A 26,553-nucleotide genomic window follows, 5' to 3' on the forward strand; every position below is an offset into this window, starting at 1 on the left:
CCTCACCTTCAGCCCCACTCCCAGATTCAACCAAACAGCCCTCGTCAAAGATTTACTGTCCTACACTCATACTCTCTGCTGGAAATATCACTTTGACACGAAGAAAAATGATCCTAATCCTACTCCTAATGATCCAACTCCCCAAGAAACCATCCAAATTGAACCCTGCCTGGAACAGTTCCGTCCTCCGTCGCAGCGGGACCCACCTCCTCTTCCTCAAAATCACCCTCTCCAAACCTTCCAGGAATTTCTGACTTCCAGCCTTGCATCTCAATCCTTCTTAAAAAAACCTTAATCCTACTCCCAACATCACCACTGCTGAAGCCCAGGCTATCCGTGATCTGAAGGCTGACCGATCCATCGTCATTCTTCCGACGGACAAGGGTTCCATGACCGTGTACTTGATCGTCGGGAGTATGTGGCTGAGGGACTGCGTTAGCTTTCAGACAACACCACATACAAAGTTTGCCAAGGTAACCCCATTCCCGATGTCCAGGCGGAGCTTCAAGAAATCCTCAGAACCTTAGGCCCCCTGCAAAACCTTTCACCTGACTCCATCAACCTCCTGACCCCACCGACACCCCGCACCCCTACCTTCTACCTTCTTCCTAAAATCCACAAACCCAATCATCCCGGCCGCGCCATTGTAGCTGGTTACCAAGCCCCCACAGAACGTATCTCTGCCTACGTAGATCAACACCTTCAACCCATTACATGCAGTCTCCCATTCTTCATCAAAGACACCAACCACTTTCTCGAACGCCTGGAATCCTTACCCAATGTGTTACCCCCGGAAACAATCCTTGTAACCATTGATGCCACTTCCTTATACACAAATATTCCACACGTCCAGGGCCTCGCTGCGATGGAGCATTTCCTTTCACGCCGATCACCTGCCACCCTACCTAAAACCTCTTTCCTCATCACCTTAGCCAGCTTCATCCTGACCCACAACTTCTTCACTTTTGAAGGCCAGACATACCAACAATTAAAGGGAACAGCCATGGGTACCAGGATGGCCCCCTCGTACGCCAACCTATTCATGGGTCGCTTAGAGGAAGCCTTCTTGGTTACCCAGGCCTGCCAACCCAAAGTTTGGTACAGATTTATTGATGACATCTTCATGATCTGGACTCACAGTGAAGAAGAACTCCAGAATTTCCTCTCCAACCTCAGCTCCTTTGGTTCCATCAGATTCACCTGGTCCTACTCCAAATCCCATGCCACTTTCCTTGACGTTGACCTCCACCTGTCCATTGGCCAGCTTCACACGTCCGTCCACATCAAACCCACCAACAAGCAACAGTACCTCCATTATGACAGCTGCCACCCATTCCACATCAAACGGTCCCTTCCCTACAGCCTAGGTCTTCGTGGCAAACGAATCTGCTCCAGTCCGGAATCCCTGAACCATTACACCAACAACCTGACAACAGCTTTCGCATCCCGCTACTACCCTCCCGACCTGGTACAGAAGCAAATAACCAGAGCCACTTCCTCATCCCCTCAAACCCAGAATCCCCCACAGAACCACCACAAAAGTGCCCCACTTGTGACAGGATACTTTCCGGGACTGGACCAGACTCTGAATGTGGCTCTCCAGCAGGGATACGACTTCCTCAAATCCTGCCCTGAAATGAGATCCATCCTTCATGAAATCCTCCCCACTCCACCAAGAGTGTCTTTCCGCCATCCACCTAACCTTCGTAACCTGTTAGTTCATCCCTATGAAATCCTCAAACCACCTTCCCTACCCTCTGGCTCCTATCCTTGTAACCGCCCCCGGTGTAAAACCTGTCCCATGCACCCTCCCACCACCACCTACTCCAGTCCTGTAACTCGGAAGGTGTACACGATCAAAAGCAGAGCCACATGTGAAAGCACCCACGTGATTTACCAACTGACCTGCCTACACTGTGATGCATTCTATGTGGGAATGACCAGCAACAAACTGTCAATTTGCATGAATGGACACAGGCAGACAGTGTTTGTTGGTAATGAGGATCACCCTGTGCCTTGGTGCACGGCCAGCACATCTTGGCACAGTGTTACACCGTCCGGGTTATCTGGATACTTCCCGCCAACACCAACCTATCCGAACTCCGGAGATGGGAACTTGCTTTTCAATATGTCCTCTCTTCCCGTTACCCACCAGGCCTCAATCTCCGCTAATTTCAAGTTGCCGCCACTCATACCTCACCTGTCATTCAACATCATCTTTGCCTCTGCACTTCTGCCTCGACTGACATCTCTGCCCAAACTCTTTGTCTTTAAATATGTCTGCTTGTGTCTGTATATGTGTGGATGGATATGTGTGTGTGTGCGAGTGTATACCCGTCCTTTTTTTCCCCTAAGGTAAGTCTTTCCGCTCCCGGGATTGGAATGACTCCTTACCCTCTCCCTTAAAACTCACATCCTTTCGTCTTTCCCTCTCCTTCCCTCTTTCCTGATGAGGCAACAGTTTGTTGCGAAAGCTTGAATTTTGTGTGTATGTATGTGTCTGTTTGTGTTTCTATCGACCTGCCAGCGCTTTCGTATGGTAAGTCACATCATCTTTGTTTTTAAATATGTTCTTTGTTGTACTATGACATGATGATTAAACATCCGAACTACTAAGCGGAGCAGACAGTTTTACATTACAGTATTCTTTTCTTTCTTTCATTTTTTTTTTCCGTGTTAAGATTTTGAGGAAATAAAGCCTTTATGTTGCTCCAAGCAATGCTCAAGATACCTCTGGAAACCACCTGGAAATTCATCTAGTAGTTTTGGAGAATAGTGTGTTCAGACAGATGCACAAACACATTGGTTTTACAGTTTTATTATTAGAATAGATTTTCAATTTTCTGGAAGAGATTTAGAATCGGCCCCAGCTTCTGCATTGGAGTGAAGCATACTGAGAGAGAGGCTAAGGCTGTGTCCGCACTTCAAGACAGTAGTTTCGTATAGTGGTGCATTCTCACAAGGGAACCTCCCCATCGCACCCCCCTCAGATTTAGTTATAAGTTGGCACAGTGGATAGGCCTTGAAAAACTGAACACATATCAATCGAGAAAACAGGAAGAAGTTGTGTGGAACTATGAAAAAATAAGCAAAATATACAAACTGAGTAGTCCATGCGAAGATAGCCAACATCAAGCATAATCTGAGCGCAGGAGCGCTGTGGTCCCGTGGTTAGCGTGAGCAGCTGCGGAACGGGAGGTCCTTGGTTCAAGTCTCCCTCGAGTGAAAAATGTTTCTTTATTTTCACAAAGTTATGATCTGTCCATTCGTTCATTGACGTCTCTGTTCACTCTAATAAGTTTAGTGTCTGTGTTTTGCGACTGCACCGCAAAACCGTGCGATTAGTAGACGAAAGGACGTGACTCTTCAATGAGAACCGAAAACATTTGATCGCAAGGTCATAGGTCAACCGATTCCTCCACAGGAAAACACGTCTGATATATTCTATACGACACTGGTGACGGCATGTGCGTCACATGACAGGAATATGTTGTCGACCCACATAACTTGTACACTTGGCGAATGGGTAAAAACATTCTTCTACGTTGCCCGATTTAGGTTTTCTTGTGGATGTGATAATTACTCCCAAAAAAGTGATGAAAACATAAGAGTTTGTCACATAAACTGCAACAAATGAATCCAACAGTTTCACAGTCGCTCACTTTTCCTTGTGCTCTGTCAAAACATATGTTTTTAATGTTTTCAAATTTTTCCGTGTGTAGACCGTCAAATCCTGCATATGTCCAAGCAAATCTGAACATGTCCTGGAATTTTGGAGAGCGAAGTTGATTATGTGTGAGTGCCTGAACTTTGATAATTGTCTGAAAATAAAAAATTAAACTTTTCGCTCGAAGGAAGACTTGAACCAAGGACCTCTCGCTCCGCAGCTGCTCACGCTAACCACGGGACCACGGCGCTCCTGAGTTCAGTCTATCCCAGATGTTGCCTATCATGCGCATGGATTACTCAGTTTGTATATTTTCCTTAATTTTTCATAGTTCCCCACAACTTCTTCCTGTTTTCTCGATTGATCTGTGTTCAGTTTTTCAAGGCCTATCCACTGTGGCAACTTATAACTAAATCTGAGGGGGGTGCGTTGGGGAGGTTCCCTTGTCAGTGAAGTTTGTATCTTTCTTCCCCAACAGTTTACTGTACCCACAAAGCTTATATATTCACTTTTCCATATTTTGTCCGCAAAGAAGTGAAAAAATTATCTGTAGTCACATTCCTTTCGTTTCTAAGGAATAAGCTTCATTACAATATATTTAGAAAGGGTTTGATTCTCTGGCTGATGTTCATTCTTTTCAGAGTAGGTAAATACATTGAACAGATATTTTCTGCTAACTCAAATTTGATACTAAATTTATGTGACTTACTAACCCTCTGTTATGTAATCCTGTGTCGAGCTATACAGTTGTGAAGTGTTGTCCCATACTGTAAATCAAGGAACATTTTCAGTAAAACTTTTAAATAATAAATAAAATTAATTTTTTTTGCCAAAGGAAACTGTCTCTCTTCAGTCTTGTGGACCATTGTTCACTGGTATCTAAATGTAAGTAATTTCATAATGTCTCATAATATATATCTTGACATTGTATTATGAGAGAACTATGGTTCCCAGTTTTCTGAACAAAAGGTATCAATTTCAATTGCCTTGGCGTGAGGAAGGACACAAGCATACAAAATTGCAGTGAGTGCATGTAGCTCAGAAATAAAACCCAAGTTAAGTTTGGGCTTCCGTTTCTCTGCACAATATTTTATGTTTTAATATTATCAAACAATGGAAAATCCAGGATGGAATGTAACAATAGTCTGAGAAGGAATGTTGTTTTAATATTATGTCATTTACAGAGAGCTCCCCAAAATACACACCATTAAAATTCAACGTTTCAGTGGTGCTTGTTCAATAGTCTCGTGTAAAACACTTTCTTTTACAGTCTTCTAACTGCATTCACAATTTGATTCAATATCTCTCATCCTGTGCCATCAAAAAATGGTGAAAGTAACTGACACTTACCTTTTCGACCCTGTCTTTACCATCTGTTCTTGAATGGCAAGTTAGTTCTGATGCAGTAGTTTTTCTTGCTGCTGTAACGGCTATTGGTTTAACTTCTCTGGACACATCACTACTAGTTTCTACCTGTCATTCTGTTTCACTACCATTGGATTTGTGCTCTGAAACTTACTACAGATTCCTGTGGCCATGGGAGTCTGTATTGGATTGTTTGTTGTTAATACGTGTACTTCCATTGGAAAAGAACAAAAACTATAAAGTTAGTATAAATTGCATGTTTTTGTGTACCACACATTAGTTGGCTACAGGTGAGTGGTTGTTTATTCTTTATTTTATGTATTGTTCTAGAAAGAATTTCAAAACAGCCAATTTAAATGATTCCACAGGTCTAGTGTTAACTCAGTCTCAGAGGTAAGTACAATATCTGGTCTGAGCAGACGTGGATTCTAAACCATTCTTCAAATTACTGTGAGTTGGATTATCAAACAGATGGAGTGTACTTTGACAACTTTTAATAGACACACATACTCTTGATGATGGCAATGAAATCCGTCGTTGAAAGCTTAGAATTTTTATTTAAAAAATATCACAAAATTTTTAGAGTTGTGTTAAAACAAAATTCTGTTTTTCCATATACTTGCTTCAACTATGTACACTTAAGAGCCAAAACATTACATTGACCACCTGTTGAATAGTACATTGGACCACCTCTGGAATGCAATACAGCAGCCTTTCCGCATGGCATGAATTCGATAAATCTTTGATGGGTTTCCAGAGCTATGTGGCACTAGATGTCTCTGCACAGGTCATACATTTCTTGCAAATTATGGTCCTGTCTTATGTGATGTATCATGTTCATGTCAGGCAAATTTGGTGGCCAAGACATCAACATGAATTCAGTATTATGCTCCTTGAACTACTGTAACACAGTTCTTGCCATGTATCATGGACAGTTATCCATCACCGTCAGGGAAGACTTCAAGGATGAAAGTGTGTTCGTGGCCCATAGTAATGTTCACATTGTCCAAAGCTGTTATGGTGCCTTCAATTACTGCCATAGGTTCACGGCGATTGACCCTATAGCACAATTCTGCTGCCACCGACCTGTGCTCATGAAATGGTGGTTTTGAGCAGCTATTCGTTGTGATGGCAGCATACTCAGGCACGACTATCAACCTGGGGTGCAACAAGAAACATGCTTCATCTGACCAGGAGACATGTTACCATTGATACATGGCGAAATCTCAGTGATCCTTTGTTCACTGCAATTGTAATTGATGATGTTGTTGGGTCAACATGGAACACATCTTCTGCAGAGTTCCATTTCCAACAATCTGCACTTAATTATGTGCTCCGAAACATTTGTACATGTACCAGCATTGTTATCAGATCTGCATCAGACTGCTGCTTATCTTGCCTTACAGAGTGGATGAGCCCCCAACCTGCACATTGTCATTTGTCACCTTCCCACGGTTTCACTGTCTTGCAATTTCAATTTACTACCACTTACATCTGTAACTCTGAAATGTTTCATGATGGACTGCTTGACTGATGTAGCCTTCGTATAGCGGTGGTTTTGCGTATTGTAGGTGGAGTGACATAACCTTGGAGAATTCACATGCATAAATTTAGTAAATCGGCAGTGAAGGAAGTACAGAGCCCCCCCTCCCCCATCCATTTCACGGGGCAAATATAGAAAGAAATCTGAGAACACTCTCCAATACCACCTGACATATTGGGTGTTACATCTTTAATTTTTGCTCTTTGTGAGTATTTGGTCTTGTAATTCCCATTACTGGGCTCCACTAATGTTAGAGCTATTTTTGCTATAAAAGGAACTGTGACTTGTATGACCACTTCTTGATGTCTTGAAAATTGATAACAACCCTTTTTTAAGGCTATGTTTTGCTATCTCTGTCTTTTGTAAGCTTCTGTCCTGTGTTTTAGTGCAGTCCTCTGACATCATATGGACTGCATACCTGAAGTATTTTTCATTGCAGTTGCATGGCACACTGTATAAACCACACACTTTCAAATCGAGGTTCTCCATCACAGATTGCAGCCTTTATTTAATTTTTAGAATTTACCTAATGCCATATTTGCATATTAAATTTTCTAACTTGGATGATGTTTCCTCAGCTCCATTTTTATTTTCTTCGGGGGAAAGTTCTGTCTGTGGGTCCGTAGTTGAGGCAGTATTTATTTTAGAAACTGAAGCTACACAGCTACACTTAGTTTTTATTTCATTTGCTAGCTGTTCCTGCCACTCATTCCTGTGGTTCAGTCTGGTTAAATGGAAAAGACAGAAAAGAGAAAGCACACATTTCTAATATGTGTGGGAATTGGAGACACATTCTAATTTTCTTCTCCCCCGTCTCTATCAATCTCCTCCTCCTCCTCTCTTTGGCCATAACCTTCTTCTGTAAATCTCTTTTTCCCACTTTCTCTGTCCACTGCCTCCCTCCCATTCTCTGTCCATGTTCTCCTCCCACTTCTCTCACCTCTCCTCCTGCCACCTCTGTTCCTCTCTCTCTGTATGCCACCTTCTCCTTCCTCCCTCTGCATCATGCTGTCAAAATTTCATAGCAGTTGGAGATTTAAGATTTTGTGCAAACAAACATTTTTATTTATGCAGCTGTAAATGTATGTTTGTTAAAAATGGTAAATCACAGAATAGATTGCTTTGAAATTTTGACACATTATATTCAAATACTTGCATTTTTATATACCTACTAGATTGCCATACAGTATATACTGTGATCAAACAGAACATTATGACCACCTACATAATAGCCAATATGTCCACCTTTGGCATAGATAGCAGCGACGACACATCGTAATATGGAATCAGTGAGGCCTTAGTAGGTCACTGGAGGGAGTTGACACCACACCTGATGTTGTCGAGTTCTGATGCCACATTGAATCACATCCCAGATGTGTTTGATCAGATTCAGATGTGACGAGGTGGGGGAGGGGAGGGGGCGTACTTGGCCTGCAACCAGTGTTGATACTCCTTGGCTGTCATGGTGCCTTGCACGAGCTCCGCTGGACGTGTGGATGCCTGTGTGAATGTTCCTCAGAGCATAATGGAGCCGCTGCCAGCTTGTCTGCGTCTCGCAGTACAAGTGTCAAGGAGCTGTTCACCTGGAAGACGATGGATTCACGCCTTCTCATCATCATGATGGAGGGTCTGGGATTCATCAACCCACACAATGCTCTGCCACTGTGCCAACATCCAGTGCCAATGATCACATGCCCACCTCAGTCGTAGTTGCTGATGTCATGGTGTTAACATTGGCACATATATGGCTTGGCTGCGGATGCTCACATTAGGAGTGTTCAGTGCACTGTGTGTTCGGACATAGTTGTACTGTGCCCAGCATTAACGTCTGATGTTGGTTCTGCCATAGTTCACTACCTGCCCTATTTTACCAGTCTGCCCAGTCCACAATGTCTGACATTTGTAATGACGGGTGGCCACTGAAGCCCACAATGTCTGGACATGGTTTCACCTTGGGTCTCTGTTTATCCATCATGGACATAGGACATCAGCTGGTCAAGTAATTATCAATGAAATTTGCCAACACCTGTGTAATTGATATGTTATTTTATTTTATTTTATTTTGATTACCAGTTTTGGCATTCCACTTTATCATGTTCAGGCCCCATGTGCATATCTCAAAAATAACTGATACATGCCATATACTCCTGGATGTCGTCTTGTCCCAAATGCTTCATTCAAAGACTTGATTGCAAGTAGCCAAAATAAAATAAAATAACATCTGTATTACATAGCTGTTGGCAAATTTAATTAATAATTGGTTTCACCGAGTGTTGAAGACGCTCACCACAACTCTGCTCAAACAACCAACAAGTCGTGCAGTTCTAAATGGGTTTATATCGGTAGTATGTTGGTGGCCATAATGGTCTGGCTGATTAGTGTATATGCACATGGTGAATCACCTGAAACTTGCACCGCAAATGTTGCGGAAATGGAAAGTGCTATTGGTGTGCAGCTTTCACAGAATGTATTGGTAGTCAGGGGTTCTTATTTTTGGTCAATAAAGATTGTAATAATACTTGTAGTGTATTTCTTGTGCAAACATACACTTCTTTATATGGAGCAATGCCTGTTGATATTAACAAACTAAAAGTAGGGTAAATTAGAATGTCAGTGGTGTTTGTTGCAGGAGTGTAGTCCTAGTCCTTTATGAGATATCATAGTGTGCGAAGTTTTCACACCGACACCTGTTACATATGCTTACAAGCTTACAGTGTGTTTGTGTGTTCTTTGAGTGCTTTGTGACTTGCTATTCAGTTAGTGTGTGACAGTCCAAGCTGTAGGTCATGAGTGAATGATGGGATTTACCAATGCGGAAAAAGCCAACATGCTCATGATGTATGGAGAGTGGGAAGAACGCAGTTCATTCTTGTAAGATGTATGCGGAAAGATATCCCAGTATATGTCAGCCCTCTCGACAATTATTTATCAACCTCTTCAACCAATTATGTGGAAGTGGTAGTGTAACACCTGGACAAATTGACAGAAGGGGACAAGTGATGACAAAGAGGGGGAAATTAATATTCTTGCTGCTGTTGCAGTTGATCCGCACATTATCTCCCAAGCAATCACACGAGGAAGTGGCATGAATTAGGCAAGTGCCCTATGCTTTCTCCGTCAACAAAGATTTATCCCTGTCACATCACTTTCCATCAAGAGCTGCATGGAAACTATTAGAATCATGTTAACTTCTGTATATGCACATTTAGACAGGATACTCCAGATGTATCATGTATTTTGTTGGTGAGGAATCCATATAACAAGTATATGCAATTGTATTATTTGTTTAATGTGTGCTACCACAGGTATTGTATGTGTGTATGTGTGGGAAGGGGGGGGGGGGGTACATTGAAATTTTGACACAATGTTGCATTCAAATACACGTATTTATTACTATACCTATTGGAGCACCAAATGGTATATAAATGTATAAATAACATTTTGATTTCTTATGTACATGATGTCTCTCCTAAGAGTCTTTCGTGTGACACCCAAACTAGTATTAGTATTAGTTTGTTTCTTGCTGCAAACAAAATTATTTTTTGTGGCCATTTGACAGAGCAGTCGCATATTAGTCTAGTGCGATATTCGTTTTATTGATTTTCATTAACAGGGACAGTAAAACAGCACTCCAGCAACAACAGCATCACCCTGGCCTGTGCTGACTGCTACCACTATGCAAAAGCACTGCTCAGCCACTGCTGGAGTACTGATTCTTCTTCATATTTTACTGTCCCTATTAATACATATCGATAAAATGACTATTGCACTAAAATAATGTGGGCTGGGCTATCCTAGTGCCTGCCTTGCCATGTGCTGAATATTTCTGGAGTACTTTCTGTGATTGTCCTTCTGTCACTCTTAAGATTTGTCACAGACATCATTATAGGTATAAAAACTGATTTCTGAGTTGGAAGGTGGTTTACAAATTAACAGTTGTTGCAGATATGAAGAATTTTATAGACCCCTTTTGCTTCAATAGTTTGTGAAGTGATTTTGGTAACCCATTCCAATAGTTCCAGTGCATGTCAGCAGTTTAGTGTTCCTTCATAGCTGCAAGTCAATAACAACTACTGTCCTGGATGTATTCTTTGCTCCACTAAATAAAGAAATAAAAATCATTGATTTTACACAATTATGAATTGAGCAAATAAATTATTCTTGTTAAACACCCAAAAACGCGTTCTGGTGAAATTTCACTATCTTCAGCAGGTTCATTTACTTTATGACAAATAACATGTAAAATTTTGCATGGTATATATTTCTTTACATCTTATTTGACAGAAAATGAATGAACCCACTGATAACAGTTATATTCCACCAAAACATGTTTTTAGGTGTTGACCCAACACAAATTCTTCATTTTTAAGGCAGAACCACACTTCCATAATTGTCTGTTTGGATCACACATCGTCGTTTACTTTCTGTTTGTGATCAGATTATATTGTTTTCTTTCGTGTGAGGGATGAAAGTTGTCAATGATAAATTGTAATTAGAATTATCCTGTTATTTTGTATGGTGCTACAGTAAGTGGTTAATCACTGGAGGAGGAGGACAGATTGCACATCTATAATAAGTACATTGTGTTAACAATCTGCAAAATAGGTCTTGTCATGTTAGAACATTTGGTGAATTGTTTTGTAAATTTTCGATATTTTCTTGTCCACTGGAAATGAGTGTCATACTTCTCTGTCACATAGTTAGTAATATTTCATAACTTTAACCTAACTTTTAAAATCAAGCAGACATAATCCAAAATGTTCATCCCTTCCTGTGTTTTATGGCACAGTTGCCTCACAGGCAGCTACAAAGGACAAGATGTGCATCAGTTAAACAGTAGGTAATGTATTTACACATTGCTAATTCAGAATCATAACTGGATGATCATTTATTTTTGTATATCAAACATTATTTATGATGTATTTGTACTTTTCTGTACTTCAGAAATGAATAGACACTGTTGTGTGTCAAACCTTCTCAGCACAATAACTTCTATCAAAAATGACATGAAGAATGATAGAATGCTTGGATCATTCCCTGTTTGGTAGCTGTGTTCCGAAGGTGACTCATCAAATGTGTGATTAAGTGGACAAAAGTCATTTTTTTCCTCAGTGAAATTTGTAACTAAACAGTTCTTTCTTAACAAATATTTCACTTTTAGATTATTCAGATTTAGATGAACTATCAGTTACATCTCTTTTTGAAACATAAGATTAGTTTTACACCAGCTGACATAAGACAGTATAAAACGCTCACTATATTATGAAGCTGCTGCCTTTCTCCATGCCAAGAAGTTAACAGTATATTTATTTTATTTACTGATAGTTTGAGGAAGTGGATAACGATGCATTAGATTGCTAACCGTGATTGCCAGAATATCTCAAACTTTCTAAAAAACATTCAGTAGCGTAGAGTGCATAAAATATTTCTTTATTTAAGACAACCAGTTTCCATAGACATTACTGTCATCTTCAGATCTTAAAAATCTTATGCTTTTCTTGCTATTGCCGGTCTGCATTTTGTGTCCTCTCTACTTCTGCTATTGTCAGTTATTTTGCTGCCCAAATAGCAATACTCGGCTACTAAATTTAGTGTTATTCTTTCTCCATTATCTGATTTAATTCAACTTATGACCCATTTCAAGACATGATCCATTCTGTTCAGCCGAGCTTTTGAAGACCTTTACTGTCTGACAGAATCATAATGTCTTTGGCAAGCCGTGTTTTTATTTCATCTCTCCTGACTTTAATTTCCTTTCCAAATTTCTCGTTGGTTTCCATTACTGCTAGCTGTGTACAGATTGACTAACATCAAGCATAGACAACAATCCTATCTCACTCGCTCCCTCTAGAATCACTGCTTCCCTTTTATGCCTTCTCCTGCTGTCTGGCTTCTGCACAAGTTGTAGATAACGTTTTTGTCCTTGTAATCTCTAGAATTGTAAAGTGTGTCTCAGGAAATAGCTTTCTCTAAATTTACAAATATGGTGTATGTAGGGTTGCTTTTCTTACAGGGTGTGTTGTACAATAACTATTGCCTTGTTAGCTCCTACATTGCTCAGAAACCCAAATTGATCTTCATCTAGACAGCTTTTGCTATTCGTTCCAGATAACTTTCACCTTCATTCCATTCTTCTCTTAAATACTGTGAGTTAGGAGTATTACCAAACCAACACTGTATCGCTTCTGAATTGCAAACTCTAACTTGAATTAAATTGGTGATTTACTTGAGTACATTATGCAACCACTAGCTTTTTGAGTTTTGAAATGATTTACTTTCTGTACCAGTAATTAGCTTTCAAGCCACTGCAGGCTCAGCATCATATGGAAGTGTTATAATAAATTATGTAGACAATATGCAGCTAGACTCATTGCCATGACCATAGCGTCTAGCTGCATGTGATCCAGTATGCAGTGGCTATAAAACTATTTAATAATACAGGAAATAAATCACATCCAAATTTTAAAAAAATGGCTGGTGGCATATTGTACCTCAATTAAGGTACCTAATAAAGTCCTGGCTGCAGCATACTGTTACACAACATCCCATCTTTGGATTAGGGATTATTCTTGCAGGCTGAGTGTATTTCACCTGTCTCCTATCTTGCATACTGGGCATAGTGGTTCTGCCATGGTTGGTTTTCCCAAAGATTTTAATAGTTCATAATTCAGAAGGAATGCATCTGCTCAAGGTGTCATGTTTCATCTTTGTTTTCCAGTGCTGTCACCGTCATCTGTGTCCTCTTCTGTAACATGGTCTTCGGTGTTCATTTCTTTTTTATAAGAAAAAGGTAAAGCTATCACCATCTTGAAGGGTGGACATCACAGTGCTTTGCTAGGTATGGTCCTATTGGAAGTGGTATGCTGTTGCCTTCCTCCAAACAAAAACTAATTTACACAGCCAGTTATGGGGCAGCTACTGTTTAATGTGAACTCCAACCCAGCATTTTTGACATTAACAGACATTACTAGAGGTGACAGGGATGGACTATAACAGTTTTGTTTATTCTTCACGACTGACTTGCCATCTGAGCCCCCCCCCTCCCCCAGATTTCTTTTTAATTTTCTTGTAGGTTGTACCCATAGTCGTACATGCTGTATTTCTCCTCTAGCCATTTCTTCTGTACCATTTTGTACTTAATGTATGTCCGTATCCCGTTTGCAAGCTCAATTTTTATCCTCCTCTTGCCAATTAAACTGAAGTGTTATACAAGGATTTGTATCGCACGTTGTCCCTGCGCTGCCTTCGCTATTTCATGTTCATATCAACAACTTCTGGTTCGTTCAGCTTAACAGGCTATCGAGTAATGAAGGTGGGACCTTTGTAAAATTCACTAATCAAGAACAAAGGCAGTAAGTAGTGCTGTGTAACAATTTTAATATCATTGATATGAAACTTGGTAGAAATACTCAAGATTAAGATAAGACCATGTGAATGGTATTCCGCAAATGTAAGAAACAATATTATTGGTCACCAAATCATTTCATTATGGTATTTGTAACAGAAAGCAGTTGTGTATCTTTGCCATACACAGCATCAGCCAACATATTTACAAAACTCCTTAGAATTTCCAGACTACCACTTGTTGGATAAACTTTGGCAAAAAATTTCTATCCTATTATTAGTTCAACTGATTACGTTGCAGCTTTAAAGCTCTCTGAAATATGAAGTGTCATGTTTTATTATTCTGACTGGCTTGGAAGGATTTCTGTTAGTAATTATAATTTAGAGCCCCAAGATGTTTAGGAACTCCTTGTAATTTTCATTACACTTCATAAAATGATGGAGCAGTTAATTAGAAAAAACTTATTTCAAGGTATTGGGTTCAATTCTTCGTTCTGAAATTTGGCCAGGTCAGCAAAACATGACTCAAGGTAAAATATAACATTAAATTGAGATAGAAAACGTTACTTCCTTAGTGAACTTATAATTTTAATGTCGGAGGTGCAAACCAGATTGAATGCATTGTTTTCATAATATATGCTTGTGTTTCACTTTTTCAGGTGGAACTACTGTGTCCATAAATTATCTTACAAAATGGGGTCTCATAAAGCCAATTCCTCCAAAGGAAAAGTTGAAAGAGATGTATGAAGAGAGAAAAGAAAATCTAAAAGAGAGGAGACACCAACTTAAGGAAAAAGGAGAAGCTTTTATGCGTGAGTTCAGGGATCGAAGTAGTAAGAAATAAGCTGATTGACTGAAATCTTGTAGATAATACCTGTAAATATGTATGGTGTTTAAATAAATTCACTTTATTTTCAAGTAATTATATTTTATACAAAAAATATAAAGCCATTTCCATCTTGTACACATATGAACCATCTATGCATCTGTGTATCATGGAATGAACAGATAACTTAAAGCTCTTCCCTTCGAGATTGACGCATAAATGGTCTGCTTAATTGCCTTACATTGTTTAATCTTTATAAAGTTGTGTGTCACAACCAAATACATATATTTTCTAATTCAGAAACATAGAACCTGCTTATGCATATCACAGAAAGGACATTATGTGCTATGTAAAGTTATTTATTCTACAGCATGTTTATATACTGAGTCTAGTGTTTTCAATAATTGTACAGACATAGGCAGTTTTTTTTCTTTTAACAGACCAACAATTTCTTTAAAACTTCATGGTAGAACATACTCTGTAGCTGCATTAAGCAAAAATTTTAATCAGCCTTACTTGCTATAGCAGACTACAGTGAATTAGATTCTACATGTGTTTATTACAGTAAAAGTAAACATTCCCTTTCTCATTCCTTACACAACAATATGAAAACCTTATCTATTATGGGGTACAGGGCAGTCTTTTTAATTTGTAAATGCCAAAATTTTTTACTGTACTGATTGTATTTAAATTTGCCAGACAATTGAATGGTCTTAACACTATGTGGTACTACTTCCTGAAGTGTGAAAGAGTAATTTTCCACACCAATATTGATGTATAAATCAAGGCTGGTAGTGCTCCTGCAAACTTTAGAATATTCATACCAGACACGATAAGGAACAGCAGTATGAAAGAAAATGTGTATTGCTAGGTTGAAACAAGTAAATGCTGAAGCCTATAACTATAGCATCTACAGCGAGAACTGTATCCCATGCTGAAACAGTTTTTCCATGATGGGGAAAAAAAAGTGGAAACTACAAATGTCCAAGTAATGTAATCTAATACCTGTCACTTCTTCAAAACTGTATCCCGCAAAATCAGTGATGATGCAACCTCAGCTGGTGTAGGTTATATCACATGTGTCTTTACCGTGCTGTTGCCAGCTACTTCCCACAGATCTGCCTGATGCTCAACTAATTGTAAGATCCCTGACAAATCTGTTTATTTACATGATGGTCTAAAAAATCTATGCACATGTATTGTAGATAACTGGATAAGGAATGTTACATAAATGACTATAATCATAGGGCCTTTTATGCATCAGTACAGGCTATCTGAATGTCCTAAGATAAGTAATGATTATAGGTACATCGGTAGTAGTAGTAGTAGTTTAATGCATAATTTATTGTAGTCTGAAAGAGTGAGCTGTAGGTCACCCAATGGTATGACTTACTGGAGGAACTTCACTAATCCTCCCTTGTGCAATACAATCTCTGACAAAAGGAGTTGAAAACACACACACACACACACACACACGCATATTACATAATTTTAAAAAAACTGGTTCATTTTTAGAGCACTCTAGACTCAGGTTCTGTCCAAGTTTTACACTAAACATATTTTAACAGAATATTTTCACAAAAAGTGTAACACTTATACTTAGCCACGTAGCTATCGTACAACGAAATATCTGGGCAGCTGTGCTTTTCTTCTGCATCAGACTGAACGAAATTGGATGTAAAATCAACATTCCATAAAATGGGTACACAGTGTGTACTTTAACCCAGATACTGATAACTTGCTGGAACTCCCTGTAATAGAAGCAAATAATGTGAAAGCCTCACATGAAAGTTGGAGATATGAATACAAAATTGTCAATTTGAATTGCTGCACAACCTGAAGTTGCCTTGGTTGGTGACTTAAGCGCTGAATATGACACGACTTGCACATCAAGTGACCATCCAGTGGGTAACAACGTTTATCTGGCTCATCTGTAAGCTGCATACCACAATCCTGAAAGAGTAAAAACATGTTTTAAGGCCAAGTGTTTTGGGAAACAATTTATTACAGCTTTCTATACTAATGGTATCAGCATTAAACCTTTTGCCACATTAGTCTACCAAAGCAAATACAGAACAAAATGCAAACAGATAGTGATAACTAATGTGTACAAATTTATGTGCTGCGCTAAAATTGCAAAAAGAACTCACTTCATTACTTTCAGACGACTGATGACGATGTAAACAACACAATTAAACACACATTGTGGACAAAAATTAATCATGTAAACTTGTTGCAACACACTGTCAGAAAAATATCCTATGGGAAGAGGTCTTCAACATTCTAATAACTAATCAGTCTGTCCTCTTTGAGTAAGTTTTGTTACATTTGAAACCTCTCAATATGCTGAGAACTGCTCTGTTTTAAGCAATTATTTCACAAGATTAAAAACATATATAAATGAAATGTGGCTGAAACTGTCCACTTACATGAACTGTATTTCTTCTATAATGAATCTACAGTAACGCAGTTCCATGTTTTTGCTTCCGACTGACAATTTACTGGAGCACAGGTGCATTAAACAAAATGCACTGTGGCTGACAAATCTATCATTGAAGATAGAGTCCTTAGCACAACTGGTAAGTATATTTTTGATCAAAATGACATTGAAAACAGTACTTGTATACACAGCTGCCAATGTTTCCACGAGAAACGTTCTGAATAAAAGAACATTTTTATCTTTAGAAACAGTGGTGCCTGCAATAATATATTGTGCAGGGAGCCTCTGTCAGCAGTTTGAATCAACTGCTTAATTCTACAGCTTCACTCTCTCCAATGTTGTATATTAGAAGAAAAAAATTCTGTTATAAGTGGAGGCATGGAGTCTCCCAGACTAACAATGCAGTAAACAGTTGCGCTTGGCAGTATGATGTATATACAGGGCTACTACAAATGATTCATTCATTTTCAAAGTTCTGTATTTTACAAAGTATTACATATACAAATATGACTGATGCAAGAATAGAACAGAAACTCACCGAGTTTGCATTGAGCCCGCCAGTTGGCATACTAATGCAGTGCCTTGACAAAATGGCGACAAAGTAACTTCCATCTATCTGAAAAGGTCAACTGCCACAATGCGGGGCACTGAAAAACCTCATGAAATTGTGATGCATGAATTAGATTCACTGAAGGTTAATGTTTCCTGTACAATGTCACAGACGAAGCTGTATGGGTCGTTTTTCTACTGTGAGATGACTGATGGATGTTGCAGTTGTAGCTGTTTCCACAACTGACTGCCGATTCAAAGAATTTCATCTTCCACCAAGATGGGACACCCTCTCATTGGAACACTGATGTTCACTGTCACCTAAACAAAGAACTTCTACTTTGCTGGATTGGGCATAGTGGTGGAGATCACCTGACCTACCACCTTGTGACCTTTTCCTTTGGAGTACCTCCACTACCAAGAACAATGAGCGGCTCAGAGAACGCATCAATGCTGCTGCAATAACCAATTCTGTTTATTTGTTGACACAACCATTATTTTATGAATCAATCATAAAAGGTTTCAGTCACATTTGGCCATCTTCAGATGCTATCAAAATAATATATTAAGATCTTAAAGCAAGTAAAAAGGTTTGAACTACGTCTGCTTGAGAGAGAGATGCATTTCTATCTAAGAGTAGCATTCACTGAACAAGTTTCCATACATTGTCCAACTGACTATATTATGAAAAATTCAGTTAATTATACAGGATGTGCCAGGAGGAATGGTCAGTATTCGTCTATATGACAGGAACAATCATTTGAGGGGAAAAAAAGTCTAGTAAACATGGGCTCCTAAATCATTCCCTACAAGATATGAGTACTTGTACAGTAGAAGAGATGTGTTTCACAGTAGCAAAGGTGAACAAATGCTCTTAAAGTATGCATTTTGTAGCCCATGTTTACAACACAATATTTCCTTGTTTCTATGTTTACATTTGATGGGGAAACCATGCAGCGGGAAGAGGAGTGCCAGCAAGTCGTAGCAGTAAGCTGCCCTAGTCCATTGTGTCGCTTCCAAGATTATGGGCAGTGATGTAGGCATCTAGCAGCCAGAATTAAAGTGCCACAAGTCTTTGGAAACTTGCACCACAAAGATTGTTCTTTTGTTTCTTTTATTTTATCTAAACGAACTTACTCTGTTTTAAATATAGCTTTACTGACTAAATGACATGTATTCTATTTTTATGTTTTACATAAACTGACTGAAATATTGTAATAATTGCATATTTTATGGTTTGCAAATGTTGGGATTGTTTTACAGATGATGCACCCATTTAGTGTCAAATTTATGGAAAGAGAGATACACTTGGTTATATCTACACAATTCCCTGAATTTTTCATAATACAGTCAGTTTGACAACTCACAAACACTTTTTCTGTAAATGCCACTCTTAGGTATGATCAACATGCATTTTAGACTCACGAGCAGACATAGTTCAAACCATTTTACTTCTTTAAGGTCTTAATATAAGCTTTTTATTTATATATTTTTTGTAGCATCTGAAGATGGTCATTGTGGCTTAAACTGGTTATAATTGTTGACCCAATCACTTTCTTTATGAAAAGTCAGTCACAGTGGTAGTCTCCATCAACAAAATAACTTTTTTTTCCCCAAAAAGTCATGATCACTGACAGTGTGTTGCTGCATAAGATACAAAAGGAACTTCACTACTGCTAGGACGTGTTGTGTAACAAGAGGGGCACTTGTAGAGCGGAAAATGCTAACTTTGTGAATTTGTGGGTCTATTCATGCATCAATCATATTTGTTCATGTAATACTTTGGAAAATATAGAGCTATTAAAATGAATATTTATAGCAACCTTATATACACTGAAGTGTCAAAGAAACTGATATAGGCATGTGTATTCAAATACAGAGAGATGTAAGACAAGCGTCTGGTGCAGTTGTTAGGTCGGTAACTGCTGCTACAATGGCAGCTTATCAAGATTTGAGTAAGTTTGAACGTGGTGTTACAGTCGGCGCACGAGCCATTGGACACAACATCTCCAAGATAGCAATGAAGTGTGCATTTTGCCGTATGGCCATTTCACAAGTGTACTGTGAATGTCAGGAATCCGGTAAAACATCAAGTCTGGGGGCCAGAGAAAGATCCTGCAAGGAGGAGACCAATAATGATTGAAGAGAATCATTCAAAGTGACAGAAGTGCAACCCTTCCTCAAATACAGTTCTGGAACATCAACAAGTGTCATGTGCGAACCATTCAATGAAACATCATTGATACAGGCTTTCGGGGCCGAAGGCCCACTTGTGTACCCTTGATGACTGGATGACACAAAGCTTTACGCGTCGTTGCTGGACCCGTCAAACCGACATTGGACTGTTGACGATTGGAAACATGTTGCCTGGTAGAAAGAGACTTGTTTCAAATTGTATCAAGCAGATGGACGTGTATGGGTATGGAGACATCATGAGTCCATGGACCCTGTATGTCAGCAGAGGACTGTTCAAGCTGGTGGAGCCGCTATAATGGTGTGGGGCAAGTGCAGTTGGAGTGATAAGGGACCACTGATACATCTAGATATGACTCTGATAGGTGACATGCACGTAAGCTTCCTGTCTGATCATCTGCATCCATTCACATCCATTTCGCATTCCGATGGCCTTGTGCAGTTCCATCAGAACACTGCAAAACCCCACATGTCCAGAATTGTTACAGAGTGGTTGCACGAACACTCTTCTGACTTCAAACACTTCTGCTGACCACGAAACTCCCCACACGTGAACATTACTGAGCACATCTGAGATGCCTTGCAACATGCTGTTCAGAAGAGATCTCCACGCCCTCGTACTCTTACAGATTTATAAATAGCCCTGCAGGATTTATGATGTTATTCATCTCCAGCAGTACCTCAAACATTAGTCAAGTCCATGCTACATCGTGTTGCGGCACTTCTGCATGCTTGTGGGGGCCCTCAACAATATTAGGTAGGTGTACCAGTTTCTTTGGCTCTTCAGTGTGTTTATGAAATCTGAGGCATGAAGATACTTAGAAGCAAAAAATATAATTAAGTATGGTATAAGTAGTTCTGTATTATATAAGAAAAACTATGGGCATACACAAAGGTTAATTATGGTTATTGTTTTCAAGCAAAGGAATAAAATCCACTATTTATATAACTAAGTTTCATCTGTTGCTAACCTCCTTTGCTGTTTGCTAACCTGGAATCCTATTGTAGCAGTTAGCTCCTGCCCACAAGTGCGTCCCTTTGTGTTACATATTGTCTGTCAAGTCTATGTAAAATAGCACATTTACAAGAGCACAATAATACTTCTCAAGTGTGAACACAAAAATAAATTGGTTCCATGCAACAAAAATTAATTTAATCATGCATAATAGTATAAACATCATTATCATACTCTGAAGCAATGAAATGAACTGCTGGTAGCACCATGCTAATATATTTAGATGACATATAATGATTAAAGTGTTAACAGGATGATCTGACATTCTCTGCAATGTTGTTATTAATTTGGATTATATAAACTTACTTTAATTTGATCATGAGAAGTACTCAGAATGCTTGTGAAAATACACATTTCAACAAAGAAAGAATGACCATCATCATATCAACTTTATTGTTCTGGTAACTAGATCACTTCCTCAGTCCTCACGCTGTATTTAATTTCAGACTTCTGAATGTTTCTTTTGAACTGTCTAAATGTACTCCACTGTATTTGGAGCAACAGCTGGAAAATGTAAAAACTTAAAAAAAACTGTATATATTCTCTCTCTTTTGTTACAGATTTCCAACAACATAATTCTAGATCACTGCATCTCAAAGAAATCTACAAAGCTGAGAAGTAAAAGAAACCCAGAAAATTACAAATAGAGCAAATAAAGTGACTTCTAGAACAAGTATTATCACTTCGGCAACACAATCTAGGGGGGAAAATTGCAAAATGTAGTGCCTACTGTAATAGCATTTCACAACTAAAATCCAATGTAACTGAAAAAATAAAGCAATTTACATACCAAATTTGTGTATTTAATTACAGATGCAACTATTTCAACTGAAATAAGTCTGTTGATAGCACTCTCTTAAGAAAACCTACATACAACAAAAGCTCAGACAACTATTGAGACAGGTTTCATTACTGAACTAAAAACTTCACAATGGTCTCTGCTGAGCATACAAAGTTGGCTTCAGTTTCACAGCAAAGGTATTATGGAGTTCTAAAGAAATTGTTCTGATTGTCCTGTAGAGACATTTTGTTTTGTTCTGATACAGTTAACATACAAATACTTCCCTTCCCATGATATAATTAGAACAAATTACTAAGGCACAACAACAACAAAAAGAATAGGTCTGATGACTGAAGCAAGAATGCCACACACTAGTCCGGAGCAATCAAGTAGGTCAACTGTTGTTGCTCACATTGTCTAGAGCTCAAAATGGCATAGATTACAGTGCCACAAAAATTCTGGCACAAAGACCTAGGTCCAGCAATAGAGTTGTCAAAGAAACAACTGAGATTAGCTTGGCAGAAAAAATACTTTCAAGAGATAAAGTGGTTACAAAGTCAGCAAGGCACACTATTCTCCTTAAAATTAATGAAAGAGTGGACACAGTCTCACATAAGACTCTCATGTAAGTCCAAGGAGCAAGGGAATGGGCTGCTGACAATCCACTTGGGTGCCAACCACTGTCAGGAAGAAGGGGAAGTGCAACTCCCAGGGTGATTCAAAATCCATTGCAGTGCCAAAACAAAATGGAAGGATCTGCTGAAACAATAGTCAGCATTAATAATTATGAAATCACAACAAAAGATAATCATATATAATGTGGAAGGAAGGAAAACTAGGTTTAACATCTTGCTGATAACAAGGTTGTTAGTGACGGAGCTTAACCTCGTACTGGGAGAGAAAATTGGCTGTGGCCATACCTGTGTCCTTTCAAAGGAATCATCCTGACATTTATCTAAAGTGATTTTGAGAAATCACAGAAAACTGAATCTGGATGACTGGTCAGTGTTCTCCCAAATACAAGTCCAGTGTCCTGCCGTTGCACAACCTTCCTTGGTGACTGCAAAGATTCCATTGCTGCTAGCTTCAAAATGATTCAGTATGTCAGGGAGAACCTGATGGTGACAAGTTATGTACTCAAAATATTGTGCCAAGAACACATCATGCATCATCGGTGCTGACAAACAATGGTTTCATTTAATACAAGAGAGAACATAAAGAGGCTGAAATTAATATTGGGTTGCACACTGTTTTTAATAATTACCAGGGTCAGAATTTTTAGGTGCACAACTTTTTTCTTAAGATAAATTAAAGCTCTTGCGGAAGATACCACAGTGTCAAATTTTGCCTCTACATTCCCCGTTTTTGGGAACTTTATCTCTTTCTTCCTCCACCCATGTCTATTATCCCCCTCCTCCCCATTTTCTTTTACTGTAGCTTTCCAGTAATTATCCTGGGTGCATTTTATGATGTACAAGAGAAGTGACTTGCATGTTTAATTCAAATTGTGTACTGTGTCGAATCAATATAAAATATTTAACTGTCAATGAATGTCTCCTCAGCTTGCAGTGAACATGTGAAAGTAAGCCTCTCTCCTTCAGTAAACATAAGGCTAAAAGCATCCTTGCAACAATGGAAAATAATTGTGTGTACAACATTTCCTCTTCTTTCACTTTTTACTATAAGCAGCTTACAACAATGTAAATGACAATGAGATTATTTAATTCTATCTGACTAATTTCACCTATTGAGTGTATTTAATTCTATCCTATTAATTTCAGTTTGTGAATGTAAGTTTGTTACTAAATGATATATTACTCGATTGTACCATGCTGAAGGTGTCCCGTGCCCAATTTTTTGTTCTGGCTCAGGAATTCAAACACGATTCCTTACAAAATGATGAATCTTTTATGCAATGTACTATATGTGATCCAGAAATTTTGAGAACATCAGTGAGTTCACACCAAACAGCAAAATTTCCAGCTCTAAGCATCAAAAGAAGAAGACTCTTCAAACAAACATATCACAGAACTTATATTATGAAATGAATTTGAACAGTGTTCTTCAATAAGCCAAAGTTTAAAGGAATTCAACGTTGATTTGTGTGCAGCTCTTACCCAAGCAGGAATTAGACTCAATAATGTGAACCATCCAGCCTTCAAGGAATTTCGTCAAAAATACACAAGGATATCAATGTCTGATGACAGCACTTTAAGAAAAAACAAGATGGAGCCTGTGTACCAAGAAAGCATACAAAGAATCTGAAGTGTCTGGTCTGATTGTGATTTGAGAATCATTCCAGATGAAACCATAGATTTGATATAACAATATGTTTTGAACATTTTAGCTTTCCCTAAGCAGGGGAGAAAACTAGGCCCGTGTGTTGCAGAAATCCAATCCCAGTACAGAAATGCAGTCAATCACAAAATTGTGCCAAAAACTGTGGGCTAGTGGTGTCTAGTTTGAGAAAGATCCTGTGGTAGTTACGGACCAAGCTTTTCTTCACTAAACTGGAACATGTAACATGCTTCGTCCATGCACTTCACAGGATTTGTGAATACATAAGGAATTAACATGACTTCACAAATCATTTCATCTCTGCCATGAAGGAAAGTCTACTGAAAGCTATAAGCTGTGTTGTTGTCTATAGTGAAATCATTGGCCTGTCTCTTCCTAATTTCCCAGTTATTGCTTTCTTTTTGGGGGCCTTGGATGGAGTGTGCTGCAATATTGTGTGAGAATTCTGAAAAGATAAAAGAGTATGCATTTTTTTTGGGCCCAACCGATGGAGGTGCAATTTCCAAGGCACAGAAATTTCTGCTACCAGAGAAAAAGAGATAATTTGCAGACAGAACTATGTTGTGCCCATAGTTACAAGTACCTGACTGCAGTTATTAAACCATTAGAAGCACCAGTTCTTTAAAAGGAAGAATATGTGATTTTTAATTTCCCTGAAGGAACAGTTAGATGGTTTTGCCAAAGACAAACTTTGAGCCTAGTATTCAGAAGAGCATAGGTATTGAGGAATTTGCCACATCTGTAGAGCTACCATTTCAAGTGAATACAAAGTTTTCCCCCATAGGTTTCTGTGGACTTCAAAAGAAGCTTTAGCATTGACAAAGACATTCTATCTTCTAATAGTAGATGGCTTATTTTTAAAAATGTAGAGATGCTTAATGTCATGAAGTACAACAGCTTCATGATCTCTCTCTCTCTCTCTCTCTCTCTTTCTCTCTCAACTGATGTTCTTGTTTGTAGCTCAAGAAACTGGAAGAAAAGAAAGAATTGGTTGAATAAATAAGCATCTTTTTGTCCCTTTTTTACCTTGTTTCATCAACTTTTCCCTTCCTTTCTTTCATCTGAAATTTGCATATGAACATCCTAACCCTGGTGATTACATATCAAACACACACAAAAATGATCCAGATCAGCTGGGAGATAGCTGTTAAATAACAAAGTGTCATTGAACCACTGTTAATAAACATGTCTTTGAAAATACTTAATTTTGAAGTTTTGAAAAGGAATTAATCATTAATATTTGGTCATGAAAGAGCACAACTTGATTTCTCTTGTGTTCAATTAGTAACAATGTGTCACTTTTCACAGTGAGGAAGGTCGCAGTTGTAGAGATTGCTAGTTTGTTTAATATATCCAGAAGTACAGTTGTGGATGTTATAAGAATTTCTGAAGAAGATGATTATATAGAATCTGTCCCCTCAAAAAATGGTAGCCACAGATGATAAACGAAAGAAAAATATTACACTTAATCCTTGAATAAACACATCTACAACTGAAATCCAGCTGTTGTGGTTAGCAAGTAAGTAAACTAGCTGAATAGAGACAGTTATCAACTTTTCTGCTCAACAGCCAATATTGACATTGACGGGAGGCACCTTGGGCCACATATATAACGATTTCATTGTTAAATGATAACCTACATAAATTATGAGGGGCAGAGAATCCAATAAGTATTGCAACACTTTTTTTTCTCGGCCAATTTTGTTGAAAAAATGTGGATATGTTGTGGGACACTGTGGAATATTCCTGGTTCAGCCCGTAGAGTTTCATGAAGTTCTGATAGGTGGCAGCACTATACATAACCTCCAAAATGGTGCCTGCAACAGAGGAGCATTCCAAGCAGAGATCTATCATCAAGTTTCTTTGGGTGGTAAACCAGAGCATCGCAGATATTCATAGGATCTTGCAGACCTGGCAGTGGACCAAAGCACGAACTAAAGCACAGTGAGTTGTTGGGCGAAGCGTCTATCATCATCGCAACAAGTATGCGGAAAACTGTCCAAATGCCTGTGTGTTCAGTTGCACACAGCTGTGACTCTTGCAAAGTTGGAACATGCAGACACACTCATTTGCGGTGATCAACGGATCACAATCAGACATGATGCTGCACAACTCTACTTCTTTGTTGGTATTACTTACAAACTCATCCGCCAGCTGGGGTACTCAAAGTGTGCTAGGTGGGTTCCTTGCTGCTTAACAGAAGACCATAATGAGCAAAGAGGAACCATCTGTGCAGAACTGCTTGTGCTTTATGAGGCTAATCATGACAATTTTGTGTCAAACATCATCACAGGCGATGAAACTTGGATTCATGACTTCAAACTGGTAACTAAACATCAATCTAGAGGGTGGCGCCACACCACATCTCCTCCAAAGAAAAAGTTCAAAGCCACACCCTCCACCGGTAAAGTCATGGCAACAGTCCTAACAACTTCGGTGTGTTCATCGTCACAAAAGTGAAAATCGAACTTCTCCTTCTCCATGACAAAGAAAGCCTCACATAAGTCTGCGCACCCGAGAGTAACTCACGAT

The 26,553-nt window shown here is 38.8% G+C and overlaps 2 protein-coding genes across 3 annotated transcripts in view; one reads left to right on the plus strand and one right to left on the minus strand.

The window, feature by feature from the left end:
- Positions 1–21,736, plus strand: part of LOC124616685 (uncharacterized protein C18orf19 homolog A) — a 70,450-nt gene extending 48,714 nt beyond the window's left edge. The window contains exons 4-5 of one of the 2 annotated variants that reach the window (XM_047145017.1): positions 14,579–14,752; positions 21,503–21,736. In XM_047145017.1, coding sequence (XP_047000973.1) covers positions 14,579–14,752; positions 21,503–21,564 — 236 coding nt within the window. In that variant the 3' untranslated portion in view covers positions 21,565–21,736. The remainder of the gene's footprint in view (positions 1–14,578; positions 14,753–21,502) is intronic. The other variant, XM_047145018.1, reaches the window with a different exon arrangement.
- Positions 14,807–26,553, minus strand: part of LOC124616684 (LIM domain-containing protein jub) — a 203,415-nt gene continuing 191,668 nt past the window's right edge. The window contains exons 8-9 of the mRNA XM_047145016.1: positions 16,582–16,698; positions 14,807–16,496 (exon numbers count right to left, since the gene is read on the minus strand). Of these exons, the coding sequence (XP_047000972.1) occupies positions 16,464–16,496; positions 16,582–16,698 (150 nt within the window). The 3' untranslated portion in view covers positions 14,807–16,463. The remainder of the gene's footprint in view (positions 16,497–16,581; positions 16,699–26,553) is intronic.

The sequence above is a fragment of the Schistocerca americana genome, chromosome 5, assembly GCF_021461395.2.
Source record: "Schistocerca americana isolate TAMUIC-IGC-003095 chromosome 5, iqSchAmer2.1, whole genome shotgun sequence".
Classification (NCBI taxonomy): domain Eukaryota; kingdom Metazoa; phylum Arthropoda; class Insecta; order Orthoptera; family Acrididae; genus Schistocerca; species Schistocerca americana.